At 39.5% G+C, this 13,627-nt stretch overlaps 1 protein-coding gene across 1 annotated transcript; it reads left to right on the top strand.

Moving 5' to 3' along the window:
* The first annotated feature begins 976 nt into the window (after positions 1-976).
* On the top strand, positions 977-12,928 carry tada2a (transcriptional adaptor 2A). The gene is made up of 15 exons (XM_051398785.1): positions 977-1,099; positions 1,751-1,857; positions 1,953-2,012; positions 2,124-2,215; positions 2,893-3,050; positions 3,615-3,703; positions 3,978-4,050; positions 4,171-4,234; positions 5,658-5,701; positions 8,630-8,740; positions 9,723-9,794; positions 10,300-10,432; positions 10,894-10,937; positions 11,314-11,393; positions 12,453-12,928. The coding sequence occupies exons 1-15, from the start codon at positions 1,075-1,077 to the stop codon at positions 12,636-12,638; spliced, it is 1,338 nt and encodes a 445-aa protein (XP_051254745.1). The 5' UTR covers positions 977-1,074; the 3' UTR covers positions 12,639-12,928.
* Positions 12,929-13,627: the final 699 nt, after the last annotated feature.

The raw sequence follows: 13,627 nt of genomic DNA, 5'->3' as shown, positions 1-13,627 counted from the left end.
ATACATATTAATAGCTGAAAAGTCCAAGTATTCGCTCAAAGAGCTGGATATATGGACAGTTAATCAGTTACAACTCAGGCGGGACTCTCAATCGGCTCTTTTTACACATGAATGTTGCTACACTTCACACATATCTGCAAATGCGTTTTGTGTGTGTGAGGAGAGATTTGTCTGTGTGCCTCAGTGTAGCAAAATGAATGTGTAAAAAGAGTCAATTGAGAGTCCTGCCTGAGTTAGACCTCTCAGCCATTAATATGTATGTCTGCATTTACAAATTTGTGTACACATTTACAAATCTGAATACAGATTACAGATACAGTTACACAGCTCTCCACTTACATGCATAAATTGTTTTGCTGCAATAATGGCTCCATATTAGGGCTTTTTTAAAATTAAATAAACATTAACAAACATATAAGAACATGTGGACAATACAAATATATGTTATCAAATGAGGAAAAAAGAACTGAAATATGGGTCATTTATATAAAATATATAGAAACATGAAATGAAACAGTAATTCCTTCATCAGAAAGATAACAAGGAGCAAAACAAAAAAATAAAAAATAAAAAAAGCTGATCCCTATAAATCTAAATAAACCTATTTTACCAGAGCATTTTATTTTTACTTACATTACTTACTTACTTTATTTAAGTAATAAGAAAATAAGTCAAAAGAGGGTTTTCTGTTTCTCCATTTGCTACAATAGATATTTGATATTTACGAATTATCATATGAATCATGTAAGGAATAGATTAAATTAAATAACCATAAAAATAATTCATGTTTAATTATAATTAATGGAGCGAGGGGAGAAACACGTGCTCAGGTAGGCTACAAGGGTCCACTTACACTAAATAAGCATTTTAATAAAAGCATAATGTGCTTTTTTTTATCCATAATAAACAAAGATTGTTACTACACTAGTTATCCTTTAAAGTCCACTAACACCGTCTCCAGAAGGTGGCAGTGTTGTAACCGGGAGGATACCAGCTACCGTTAAACCTCGAAGAAGAACAACAACAACAACAAACACATCAATTCTGCTATTAGTTTGTCTTAAACATTGTCTTATGGACCGTCTGGCGTCTTTTGGAAGTGAGTGTTGATACTATATATATGTAGTGAAATGTAACCGCTGCATTTTAACACTAAACGTCCGGATCTTTTTCCTCAAATTGTCTCTTGTTTAGTCGCATTAACGCCACTCCAGCTAACGTTAGCACGTAGGTTTAGCTCTATTTACACCTATGTTGTTTATATTTGTCAGCCTTTGCATGTTATATTAATGCCACAAACAACCCGCTGTGTTGTTGTTTGTCGTTTGTTGTTGGATAACTTGCAGACACGCTTTGCTAGAAACCCGAGATAGTTAAATCGGATTGGAAATTGGAGGCTGCTTTGAGAGGCCTCTGTACCATTAGCCATAGTTTGTAAGTGATGAATATCCACACTGAATTAACTAGTTTAATGTTTGGAGTTTTATTTATTTAAAAAGGTAAAATACACATTAATTAACACAAAGTCCACTATGTAAATGTGCCAGATTTAGCCACACAAGACTAATATTTCTAACTCTCTCAGGCAGGTTGATGGCCTATCAGAAACATACAAAAGCTTAAAAGCCCAGAAGGACCAACAATAGTAGCACAGTGGCCATATTAATGTCTCCCACATGATGTTAACATGATATATTGTCCTATAAGTCATTAGTTAGTAAACACTCAAGTTTGAGTTTGTCAATTTCAGATGATCCTTTCGATAAACCACCATGCAGAGGTTGCTCATCTTACCTAACGGAGCCGTACATCAAGTGTGCAGAATGTGGACCTTCACCTTTTTTACTCTGCCTCCAGGTGAGTACATGACAAACACACACAAATGTTATTAAGGCTCTTGTTTATTCCCAGCCCTCTCCCTCTGACTGGAATTGTTGTTGTTTTTATTGCAGTGTTTCACCAAAGGGTTTGAATACAAGAAGCACGAGAGTGATCACAAATATGAAATCATGGTTAGTACGATAAAGAATTACCTTTTATGTTTATAGTTTATGTACAGTCTCAAATGCACAGACACCCACCCACCACCACATACTCACTATTTATGCTCAATCTTAATACAGACATCAGACTTCCCCGTACTGGAGCCTGGATGGACGGCACAGGAAGAGATGGCCCTATTGGAGGCCGTCATGGACTGTGGCTTTGGAAACTGGTGAGTGCTTTGTCCGTTTGTTTATGGTTGCAACCTGTAGCTTGTAAGTCAATCTCAGACATTTTCATTAAAATGTTGATGCCCCCATGAAGGCTTGTTGAGGCTTGAATATATCTTTACTTAATAATCCACGTCTGCCTGGATTTTACATTCCTGGATTTTTAAGGCCGATACTCTATATTATTATTTATTTGATGTAATGTTGATAAACATAAATACAACTGAACTATTTCATCATATAAACACAAGCACTTGCGTGATATCACATGACACAAGGAAAGATATCACCACTGTTTACCCATAAGTGAAATGTGAAATGTTACATAAACATGAATGTCTAAAGCTATTGTACTGCTCCTGGCTTCAAAATAATTAATCACAATGTGTTGGCGACATTGACCTTTTCTGACATAATATCGGGCTTACAAGTTCATAAATCCTGGCCTTAACTTATGATGAAATCTGTGCTCTTTTCATCATGAAATTGGGTGCAAAACAAGGATTAAGTGGGCTTATTCAGTTCTTGGAAACACTGAGTGGAAGGCCTTTCCAAATATTATTTAGATGACTAATGTAGGTCAACCACAGTGTACAAACCACCTATATACCTAGGCAGTCCTTCTTTGAGCTATTGTTGCACACTAACAGTTTTTATTTGTGCCATTTTTCTCCTGCAGGCAGGATGTGGCATATCAGATGCGCACTAAAACCAAAGAGGAGTGCGAGAGCCACTATATGAAGAATTTCATCAATAACCCGCTCTTCTCCTCCACCTTGCTGAGCCTCCGGAAAACAAAAGACTCTCGCTTTGCAGAGGGCGCTATTCCTTTCAAACGTCAGTATCCGTATTATCCTTCTTAACGGTTTTTCTTTACTAATGTTACAAGAAAATCCTTGTAGTTATTTCCTACTCGCATCCCCATACAAGTTTAGGAACAGACAGCATTTACTATTAATGAAGTTTAGTTATATGTTGCCACCTCCCAGCCCTGTCTGCTATTGATTTTAAACAGTTTTCAGAAGTTTTGAAAATGATAGCAGTGTTGATTATGGGCCACAAGAAACATTTGCATTACCAAAAAAAAAAAAAAAAAAAAAACTGAATCTGACAGTTGGACAGAAGCAGTTGGTCAGTCAGGAACTTGTCTCAGTTCCTAGCAGTCTTCAGGTCTCCATCTGTCGCAGTGTTTGATAAACATTTCACAGTCGTGTTCACGCAGCAGTTGGCAAACTGAGAGCAGAGAGAGAAACTTTTTACATTTCCGATATACTATTTCCGACTACTCATGGTATAAGTATGGAAAACCAAATCTCAGAAGAAGTTTTCAAGCATAATATGAAGAGTACGTTGTATGCTCAAATCCCAATGTGAATATACCGTATTTCTCTGATATTACAGCCACCGACGATCCCCCACGGCCCACGTTTGACTCTGTGCTGTCTCGAGATATGGCTGGTTACATGCCTGCCAGAGCAGACTTCATGGAGGTGAGGGGATCCACGTTTCCTCTACTTTGTCATCCGTGTGCTAACATAATCTGTCAGCATGAATAAATGCCCACTAGATGGCTCATTATGAAATGTTATTGGAACAGTGACTCGTGCCCTTATTGTTGTCTCCCAGTGAAGTGAGTCACCCGCTCTGAGCTTTTAGTCAAAGATTGTTTTGGAGTATGAACACTTATCTGGGATCATTGATCAGCTTCATGTGAACTTAGATCAAACCGGCAGATTATAAAACACATTTTTCATTGTCTGCTAGGAGTTCGACAACTATGCAGAATGGGATTTGAAAGACATCGACTTTGTGGATGATGACTCAGACATCCTACGTGGTGGGTAGAATCTCAATAGACTTTTTTTTTCATTGTTTTTCATTGAAAAAAGAAGATAATGGTGTGAACTACAACATTTACTTTACGATACATTGTGTCGTGTGCATTGTTCTGTTTCAGCACTCAAGCTCTCAGTTGTCGACATATATCATTCAAGATTAAAGGAAAGACAACGGAGGAAAAAGTAGGTCCTTTTTTAATACACTAAAAGATTCATACAGTCTTTGTTTATACAGCATCCTGTAATGACCCCTGTCTGGCAGTAGATGGCATTATAATCTTCTATATTGACCTTTTGGAGCCTCATTTCCCACCGGTACTTCTTTATGCTATCAGATTGAATAAATGAATTTCATACTGAATTAAAATTTACAAAGCAAACAAATTTAAACCCCTTGTCTGTATCTTCTTAATATTAATGCATTCATAATGCTAATATATTTATAATTTCTAATCTAAACTTAGTTAGGACTTTGTTAAAAGCTTTTTAAAGACACAAGTCCTGGGAGACTGGGCTGGTCACAAAGTCAGCAGCGTGATTATAATTGCATATTTAAGCCTTTTTTCAGGCTCTCATTGCAAGCCACAGGGAGTCATTCAGGTGCAACTTACGAGCTGCAGGAACCTTTATTCAAACCTCGAATATTTTTGGAAATGGGGAAAATGTGTCTGGTGAATGCTGTGGATGCCAGACAGTTTGACCTTGTGCCGAGTTTTAGTCTCGCAAAAAGGGAGTCCTCACTTCTGGAGACTTTTGGAAATGTTTAAAAGCTTATAGGATGTGTATGTTACACATTTTGTGAATTTGGACTTTACAAAGAAGTCATTTCTGAGTTCATGTTTGAAATACACCATTAGTGACTCATAGGACATCTTTAAGGCACATTTGACCTTTGAGTTGAACCAATTAGTTTATTACCCCTAGGGTAACAAGTACCCCCATTTGAGAACCACTGGACTAAATGATTCTTTAGTGGATTAATGAATGATGAAAAGCCTAATTTGCCTTGTTGTAGAATAAAGAACTGGCATTTGTTACTCATCCCTCTCTTTGAAGGTGTTAGTCAGTTACACTTTGTAGAGGGTCTCCTGCACATTCAGCGTGTTAGCTGTCATTGTTGGACATACACTGTCAATCGCTGCTGTAATGCATCCATCACTAAATCAACTTTAATGAGTTTGTGCTCTCAGAGCATGCTGGAATGGCATGTCTGGCTGGGGAAGCATGTGTGTGTTATAGTTCCCTCCTCTTTCCATGATCCTTGCGTTATCTCTGTTAAGCTGTGGCTTGTCAGAAGGGCTTCCAGGCTGGTGACCAAGACCCTGAGCTCTGACCCTTGAACCTCACTGTGTACTTTCGAAGGAACTCATTACAGACCTTTCAAGCTGTTTGACTTTAGTCTCAAACCCAATTACTGAACAAATTCCACCTAGCTGCTGTGTAAAAGACATATGTACATATTGGGTTTTAAAATGCCATAATGACTTCATAGACTGTATCAGCCAAGATAATTGTAATGAGCAAATGCCAGCTTTAATTTAGCAGAGACATGGCAATCAGATTATTAATTTGCATAGTAATAAATCTACATCTCCATTTCTCTCAGGGTGATCCGAGACCATGGACTGATCAACTTGCGGAAATTCCAGAGTAAGTCTCCTTGTGAAACTCACACAGGCTCGGCTGCGGCAGTATTCATAGCAACTCGGGGACGAATCTGATATCTACCAGCCAAATCGCTGCTGAGGGTTTCTATGGATGCATGCAAACAACTCCGGTGTAATAACCACCGTTAACCTCTGTGGCCCCTCAGGCTGCTGAAGTGTGGCAACTGACAGAGCTCGTATTTACGATCAAGGCTGCTAATAGCCTACAGGGGCCGTGTGCCGCGGCATAATTGCTTCACTGTGAATAGATCCCCCTGCGATGAGTGCCGCTGCCATCAAGATTAAAATGCGGGGGGCTTTTTTTATTGATCCACCTGTCACAGGTTGGATTTCAGCAAGCTCAGTAATGTAATTCTTTGCATCTCTGGAGTTTTTGCATTAGAGGTCAGAAAGACAGCGCTGGGCTGCTATGAATGGATTTTTCCAATTAAACCCTCTTTTTTTATTTTTATTTTTTAAAGAAACTACATCAGACCACCCAGCCCATCGTTATATCTCCACATGTTGCTCTGTGAAATTGGCTGCGGTTTGGGAGTTGAAGAGTTCTCCCCTCATGTTTTATTTATGTATCCTCCAGCCTCCAGTTAGCCCTCCTCCCTTTTTCCCTCCACTCCCTTATCTCCCCAGTCTTTCAAGACAAAAGGGAACTCAGAGTAGCTGTAGAGCTGCAGACTGGTTGTCATGGAGACTGTCAAAGATTGTGTGTCTCTACAGTGTGTGTGTGTGTGTGTGTGTGTGTGTGTGTGTGTGTTCATGTGTGTGTCACATGCAATAATGGAAGCAGTATCCAAGTCCGGGAGGCTCACAGTATCATGTCTCAGTAAGTGCTGCAGGCAGATTGACCAGCGCTGTTGTTTTCAGAGCAGCTGTCTGAAGTCATGTAAGGGCTTGTTACATTAAATGTTTCAGGCCTGTGTTGTTTTGTTGTTGCCTTAGTTTGCAGTCAGTGTTTGTGTGTTATCACATAGAAGTCCAGTGTTGATGTCTCCTTCGAGACGTGGACAACATTCTTCTGTGTGTCCACTGGTTTGTCAAGAGCATGACTTGTGTTTAGCCTGAAATAGCAGCTGCTAATTAGCGCTCACATTCAGGAGCCCTGATGAAGGAACTTGACTGACACACACACACACACACACACACACACACACACACACACACACACACACACAACCACCACCACTCCTCTCACACCCACACAACAGCTTTCCTCTCTGGCTTTGACACTTGTCTGTTACTCAGCAACAGTGGCGATGCATTGAGACGAATACAACAAGCTCTTCAGAGCTTGTGTATGCTTGTAGAGTGAGTTAAGTGGTGGTGGATACGCATCGGTTTACTGTGACCAATCTCAGGGAGGGGAGCAATGTTGCTGGCTTTGATGGTTTAATACATTTTCTTGTTGTGCTCTTCAACTAGGCTCCGAAATGGTTAAAGGAAAAGAATCTAATGTTAAAACTCAATGTAGAATACTATTTTTCTGTTTAACACTTCCATTGACATGGCTGTTAGCAATAACACTTGAATCTCTGGGCCCATTTTGGATGTTGGATAACTTCTGTACCGATGTTCATCAGTTGTCTAGGAAGAAATCAGATTTTTAGAGTCAGACTTTAATTCAGTTTCAATTCAGTTCAATTTTATTTGTATAGCGCCAATTCATAACAGAAGTTATCTCAGGACACTTTTCAAATAGAGCAGGTCTAGACCGAACTGTAACATTATTTACAGAGACCCAACAGTACCACCATGAGCAAGCACTTGGCAACGGGGGGAAGGAAAAACTGCCTGTTAAAAGGCAGAAACCTAGGACAGATCCTTCGGCTCTAGGTGGGTGGTCGTCTTTTCTCGACCAGTTGGGGTGAGAGAGAGAGAGACAGACAGACAGACGGACAGACAGACAGACAGGTGCACAGCAACAACAGTAGCAACAACTACACTAATAGTAGTGACTGATGATGAACTTTATTCACCAAGTACGTGTTTACCAGGAATTGGTCATTATTATGTATTATTTTATCATAATATTAGATTAAGAACATAAAACATACAAACTTGTGGTTGGAATTTAAAGTGTTTGATTGTCACAAAAGTACATAAACAGAGTTTGAGCCCGAGCCTGCTTAAAACATCCTGTCACTACAACCTTGTGCGCCCGATCGTCACCCATGAAATTAAAGGCAGAATCTAATCAAGTTGGCAACGATTGCTTGTTTTTGATGTTCAAAAATACTAACAGAGTGATGAGCCTGTTTGTCAATAACCAATCTTGTGTTACGTGACTAGTGCGTCGTAATCCAACCCTGTGTGTTGTTGCTAGCCGTCGGATGCTGACTGACAACTAAAGCTAGCAGATAGCAAAAAACAGTTGGCTTAAACACTGCCGAAACAATATATTCAACTGAGTTAACAGATGGAATAATGTCCCGTTTAATATGTTAAATGTAGGGTGCATAGTGTGCAAATATACCAGGAGTGTTGAAAATTAAGTTCAGTGTAATCAGTGGTTTGAATAAAAATGTTCAAATCCTTAAAATCAGTTGTAGAAGTCTTCAACCCTCCAGAGATTGCAGTACAGCCACAGAATGACTGATAATAGACACCAGTAATATTCACATGCTTATAAAGTGTGGACGTTAAGGGCTGTTCTCTGGTGGTGAATTACACCATGCAGTTAAAGGGAAACCAGATAAACAGAAAGAAACTAAATTATTGCCCTTCTCCTCGGATGCACTAAAAATCACTAAAACTATTGATGTGTAAAAGTATCTAAGGGGGTGGATTTTTCTTTCATGTTTCTGTGTTATATTTGCTTGTATCCACTGCCCACTCACTTCTCTCCTCTCTCTCTCTCTCTCTCTCTCTCTCTCTCTCTCTCTCTCTCTCTCTCTCTCTCTCTCTCTCTCTCTTTCAGTGCTGGAGCGATGCTACCCAAAGGAGGTGCAGGAGCTGTATGATGTCATGAGACGATTTGCCAGAGTGGTTGGACCGATTGAACATGACAAATTCATCGAAAGTCACGCATGTTAGTATCTGTCTGAGTACATATGGATAGGCTCTGAGAATGCGAGCCCCAGTCACAAACACAGAGAAATAATTTAACCAATTCTTGCCAGACTGCCACAACATTGCTAGATGATCGTGGCCTTAAGGGATGTTATTTTTAAGCTTTGGAAGGCACCGTCAGACTTTCCCTTTTTTCTATTTGTAGGAGATTCCCAATATATTTGTATGTACAAATTTAAAGCAGAAATCAACATGAATTGTCTTAGTATGACGTTGTTTTTAGCCACCATGAGCCTCCAGAACAGCTTCAGCTTCAGCTCCTTGACATAAAGTTTCTGGAACTCTTCTGGAGGGATAGACACCATTATTTCCATAAGTTATTCACTTATTTGGAGTTATGATTGATGGCAAAGAGCGCTCTCTACCACATTGCTCCAAACTCCTTCTGGCCACCTGGTGAATTGAAGTCCAATATTCACTCTCTTTTAGCTGTTTTTGGTCTCAACCAACTTCTGAGGGAATTATTTGGCTCTTCAGCTGGTAAATGCTCAACCAGTTAGTTTAGTTCTCTACTGTTTGGTGCTGAGCAGTTAACAGCTTATTTAAGAAGAAAAAAAATGCACGCCGGGAAACAGCGTTATGAGAGCAGTGAGAGTGATTCAAAACTGAAGTTGCCGACCAGAGAGCTAAACAATTAGCTGAAACTCACTGTAAAGGTCCGTAAACCTGAGGAGATAATTCTCTGTAGGTTAAACACGAAAACAGAGCTTCTGTTAGCTTCTGTTTCCCAAAATGTCAGACTCTTCCTTTAACTTTGTCTATATTCATCAAATACATGCTCACTGTAGGAGTGTAGCCTGGAATTTATATATATACGTAGACCTACGAAACAAAACAAAATGCTGACTTTTGAGCACGTGTTGAGACTGAGCTTCGGGGGTTCTGGGAACTCTCTGTGTAACAGTATGTACAGATTCGACTTCATCTCCTTTTTCTTCCAGTGGAGTTTGAGCTGAGAAGAGAGATCCGCAGGCTGCAGGAGTACCGAAAAGCAGGGATCAAGTCTTTCTGCAGTGAGTTTAGTTTGACCTTTTCACTCCTCTGTTCAACAAAACTTCATTTTAAAGTTGCATGCCTCAGCAGGGCAACTGTGTTTACATTCAGATTTGAGCTACGCTATTTTGAGTTTGGCTCTAAATTGTTTTAATTATTATTTGCAGCAGCAGCACAGTGTATCAGGTCTTTGGATCAGTTTTTGGAATTACAATGTTTGGCTAGTTTGTTGATGCATGGCACACAAAGAAAAGCTCAGCTGAATATTTTATTGAGTTGCTGTATTAGATAATTGCTGGCAGAATTAATAAAAGACTTGAATATTTCCTTAACGTAATTAATTATTTCAGCAAAGTAAGCCTTACTAATATATTGAAAGCAATGTTTTCTAACATGAAAACTGCTCATCATGAGTATTAATCACAACCCTGAACCCAGGCACTGGACTGCATTTGACACAGCATCCTTTTGTTGAGTCCTTTTTCCATCATTTCTCCACTGACTTCGCTGTGTCACCACTCTCAGGTGCCAAGGTGTACGAGCGGGTGAAGCGAATGCGGGAGGACGAGCGGAGGAAGCGAACCATGTTGTGTGATGTGCTGCAGTACATCCAGGATGGCAGAGCCTGCCAGCAGTGGCTCAGCAAACAGGCTGCAATGTGAGACTCCAAACTTCCTGCTCATTACCCAGCGTGTAATAGAAGAGCTGGTGAAGTTGTGCTGACCTCTATCAGCACACTCTATGATGAATAGAGCAGACGTTTATATTACTGTGCATCCCACTTCAACCTCAGTCTCTTCTGTATTTTAGTCTTTTTAATGTGCCGCTGCTCTTGTTTTTTCATCCAAGGCCTTGTTCTTTGGGTGGTATCCAAGTTCTTCTAATTATTCTTCTTTAATAAAAAAAATCTTGAATGCAATGATTCATCTTTTTTGGATGATGATCCTGGAGTGAGAATAGTGAACAAAGCCAAGAAATGCTCTGTCTGTCTGTCTGTCTGTCTGTCTGTGTGTGTGTGTGTGTGTGTGTGTGTGTGTGTGTGTGTGTGTGTGTGTGTGTGTGTGTGTATATATATAAGTAAGATTGTAGAGATGCAAACACTTTTCTTTCTCATTACAGAGATGCTGGCATCACTCCAGCTGTCACAACAATCACAGTGTCAGGTACGAAGCTTCTCTCCACCTTTCCCTCTGTACTCTCTCCTCTCTGTCGTCATGGCATGGCCCCAGGCACACTCACATTAATGCAGACGCTCCTCCAGAAATACACTCAGAAAACAGAGGCCTACATGCATATTTATCTTGTTGTTTTTCCCTTTCAAATTAGCTGCCTTTCTTAACCCCTAGAGCACAAATGGGACGCACACTCCCCCGACACTATATTTACACAATTTGCACACCATAAATATTTGTTCCCCTGTCTCTTCTAAGCAAAGGAATTAACTGCATGTTGTCAGCCCGCTATTATGTTATCTGAAGTGTAGACCAACAGTGGGGTTCCTCATGGCTGTTTGACCGTTGTTGAATTTCTGCTCCACAGCAACAGGTAGGCGAAGCGCCCCTCCTCTCAACCTGACCGGGCTGCCGGGGACAGAGAAACTCAACGAGCGGGAGAAGGAGGTACAGCTTTCTCTTATTTCTACCTAAATGGTCAAGAAGAAAGACTCAGGAGGTTGTCGGATGTGTCGTCGAACTACAGCTAAAAGCTAAAATGTTTATACCTGTACCAAACCGCCACAGTCGAAGGCGAGGCGAAACACCTCCCTCCACAAACTGTGGGCCAGATTTACTGCTTCAGACACATGAAACAGATGTCATCGACCCTGTTCCTACGTGCAATTAGGGAGGCTCATGCAAATACAATGTATGCTTACATGCTGATGTTTAGCAGGTATTGTTTACCAAGTTCACTTAGTTAGCGTTGCCAATTAGCACTAAACACAAAGTACAGCTGAGACTGGTCATAAACCAAACTAATGGACAATTTACTCTACTCACAAAAAGTTAGGCATATTCCACTTTCGGGTGAAATTTATGGAAAATGTAAAAAGTTGATGCTACAGTGATATTATATCATGAAAGTAGGGCATTTAAGTAGAAGGTCAAATTAAGATCACCTGGAAAGGTTATAGTGCATTTTATGTACATTTTGAAATTTCATCCAAAAGCCGAATATCCCTAACTTTTTGTGAGTAGTGTATATGTAATTTAATTTATAATTTAGATGTGACTTCACATCAAGATGGGGATAACCAAAGTCAGTAGGATTCATCCTGTGGGCACGATAAATATCGATACAAGATTTTATTGGAATCCATCCAGTAGTTGTCGGGATAATTCAGTCTGAAGTGGTGGACAGACCAACACTGACATCCGTAGAGACACAGCTAGAAAAAATAAATAAAAAAATAGAACTAAGCTGTCATAGTATTTTTTTTAATTTTTTTTTATGTCTTGAGGCAATGAGTCGCACCCTTTCAGACGGTCTCTCCTCGAAGGCAGTTGTGTAACAGAAATAGTTGATGACTGAAATAAATGAATGAAAAAAAGAGAGCTTGGGACGCCTCCGTTGTCAGATGATGATCTGACGAGCACTTTGAAGCACACTGAGGCCTAAAATAAGATATATATGTTTTGAAATGTCTCTTACCAATCCTTGTATTTGTTTTGCACTTACAGTTATGCCAGGTCGTGCGGCTGGTGCCAGGGGCCTACCTGGAATATAAGCAGGCCTTGCTGAACGAGTGCAGACGGCAGGGTGGGCTGCGGCTCGCACAGGCCCGAGCGCTGATCAAGATCGACGTCAATAAGACGCGCAAAATCTACGATTTCCTAATCAAAGAGGGGTACATCACCAAGGCCTAGGAGCATTTGATTTGACCACGGAGGAGTTTGGATTGTGGTTAGTGGTTCTTTTTTTTTTTTTTTTTCTAATCTTGAAACATTGTAAGTCTGTGTTTTGTAAGAGGTTCAGATTGTTGCTGCTCCCTTGAAATTTTGTAATATTTGTAAGGTCAGGTTGTATTTTTGAGTCTAAAGTGTATTAAAAAGGCAAATGTCTTTGTATATTTCTCTGTCAGAAGAACAGGGGCTCATACATGTAAAATGAGGATGTATTTATTTCTCCTGTCATAAAATGTTTATGAAAAAAACTATTTGGTGTCTATGTTGTTATTGTAACACAGAGCTGGACCTGCTTGGGCTGAAATGTTTACAGCTCCCATAATTTCCCCTAATTTACTTGAAATTAACTGATATGTAACAGATTCATGGGAACATTTGTGGAAAGAATGCTGTAATTTTAAATATAAAGGAAATAGAGATGGCGTTCAGCTGGTATCATTGTAATTAATTAATGTAAGTTAATTAAAAATCTAACTGGAGAATTCTTCAGTGCTCAACTATACATGCAAAAGAGAAAAATACAATTCAACGTATATGGAGAATAAAGTTTCCAATAATAAATTCATCATTTACTTTAAATGGAGCCTTTCTTTTCCTTTGGAAATCAACAACTTCTTTGTTTTTTCTAATCTTGTATCCGATTGTTGCTACTTTTCTAACTTGTTGTAACATTCGTACAGTCCGGATGTGTTTTTAGGTCTAAAATGTGTTAATATGGCACATCTCTGTGTATAATTATTAAATTCAGTTTTAATTGTATACTGCCAGTTCATAACAAAAATTAATAGAGCAAGTCTGGACCGTACTCCTTTAATATTTGTCTAAAAGAAGAACTCTAATTACTGAGATCAGCAGTTCTTTTATGAAGACTATCCTACACACTTTTACACATTTGAAGGCAGACTTGGCTTTGAACAGAATCTTGTGATTAGGAGTCAGTGGATATGAAT

Source organism: Dicentrarchus labrax, unplaced genomic scaffold, assembly GCF_905237075.1.
Source record: "Dicentrarchus labrax unplaced genomic scaffold, dlabrax2021, whole genome shotgun sequence".
Classification (NCBI taxonomy): domain Eukaryota; kingdom Metazoa; phylum Chordata; class Actinopteri; family Moronidae; genus Dicentrarchus; species Dicentrarchus labrax.
Note: the sequence above shows the minus strand (reverse complement) of the source record. Positions and strands in the feature narration are given on the sequence as shown.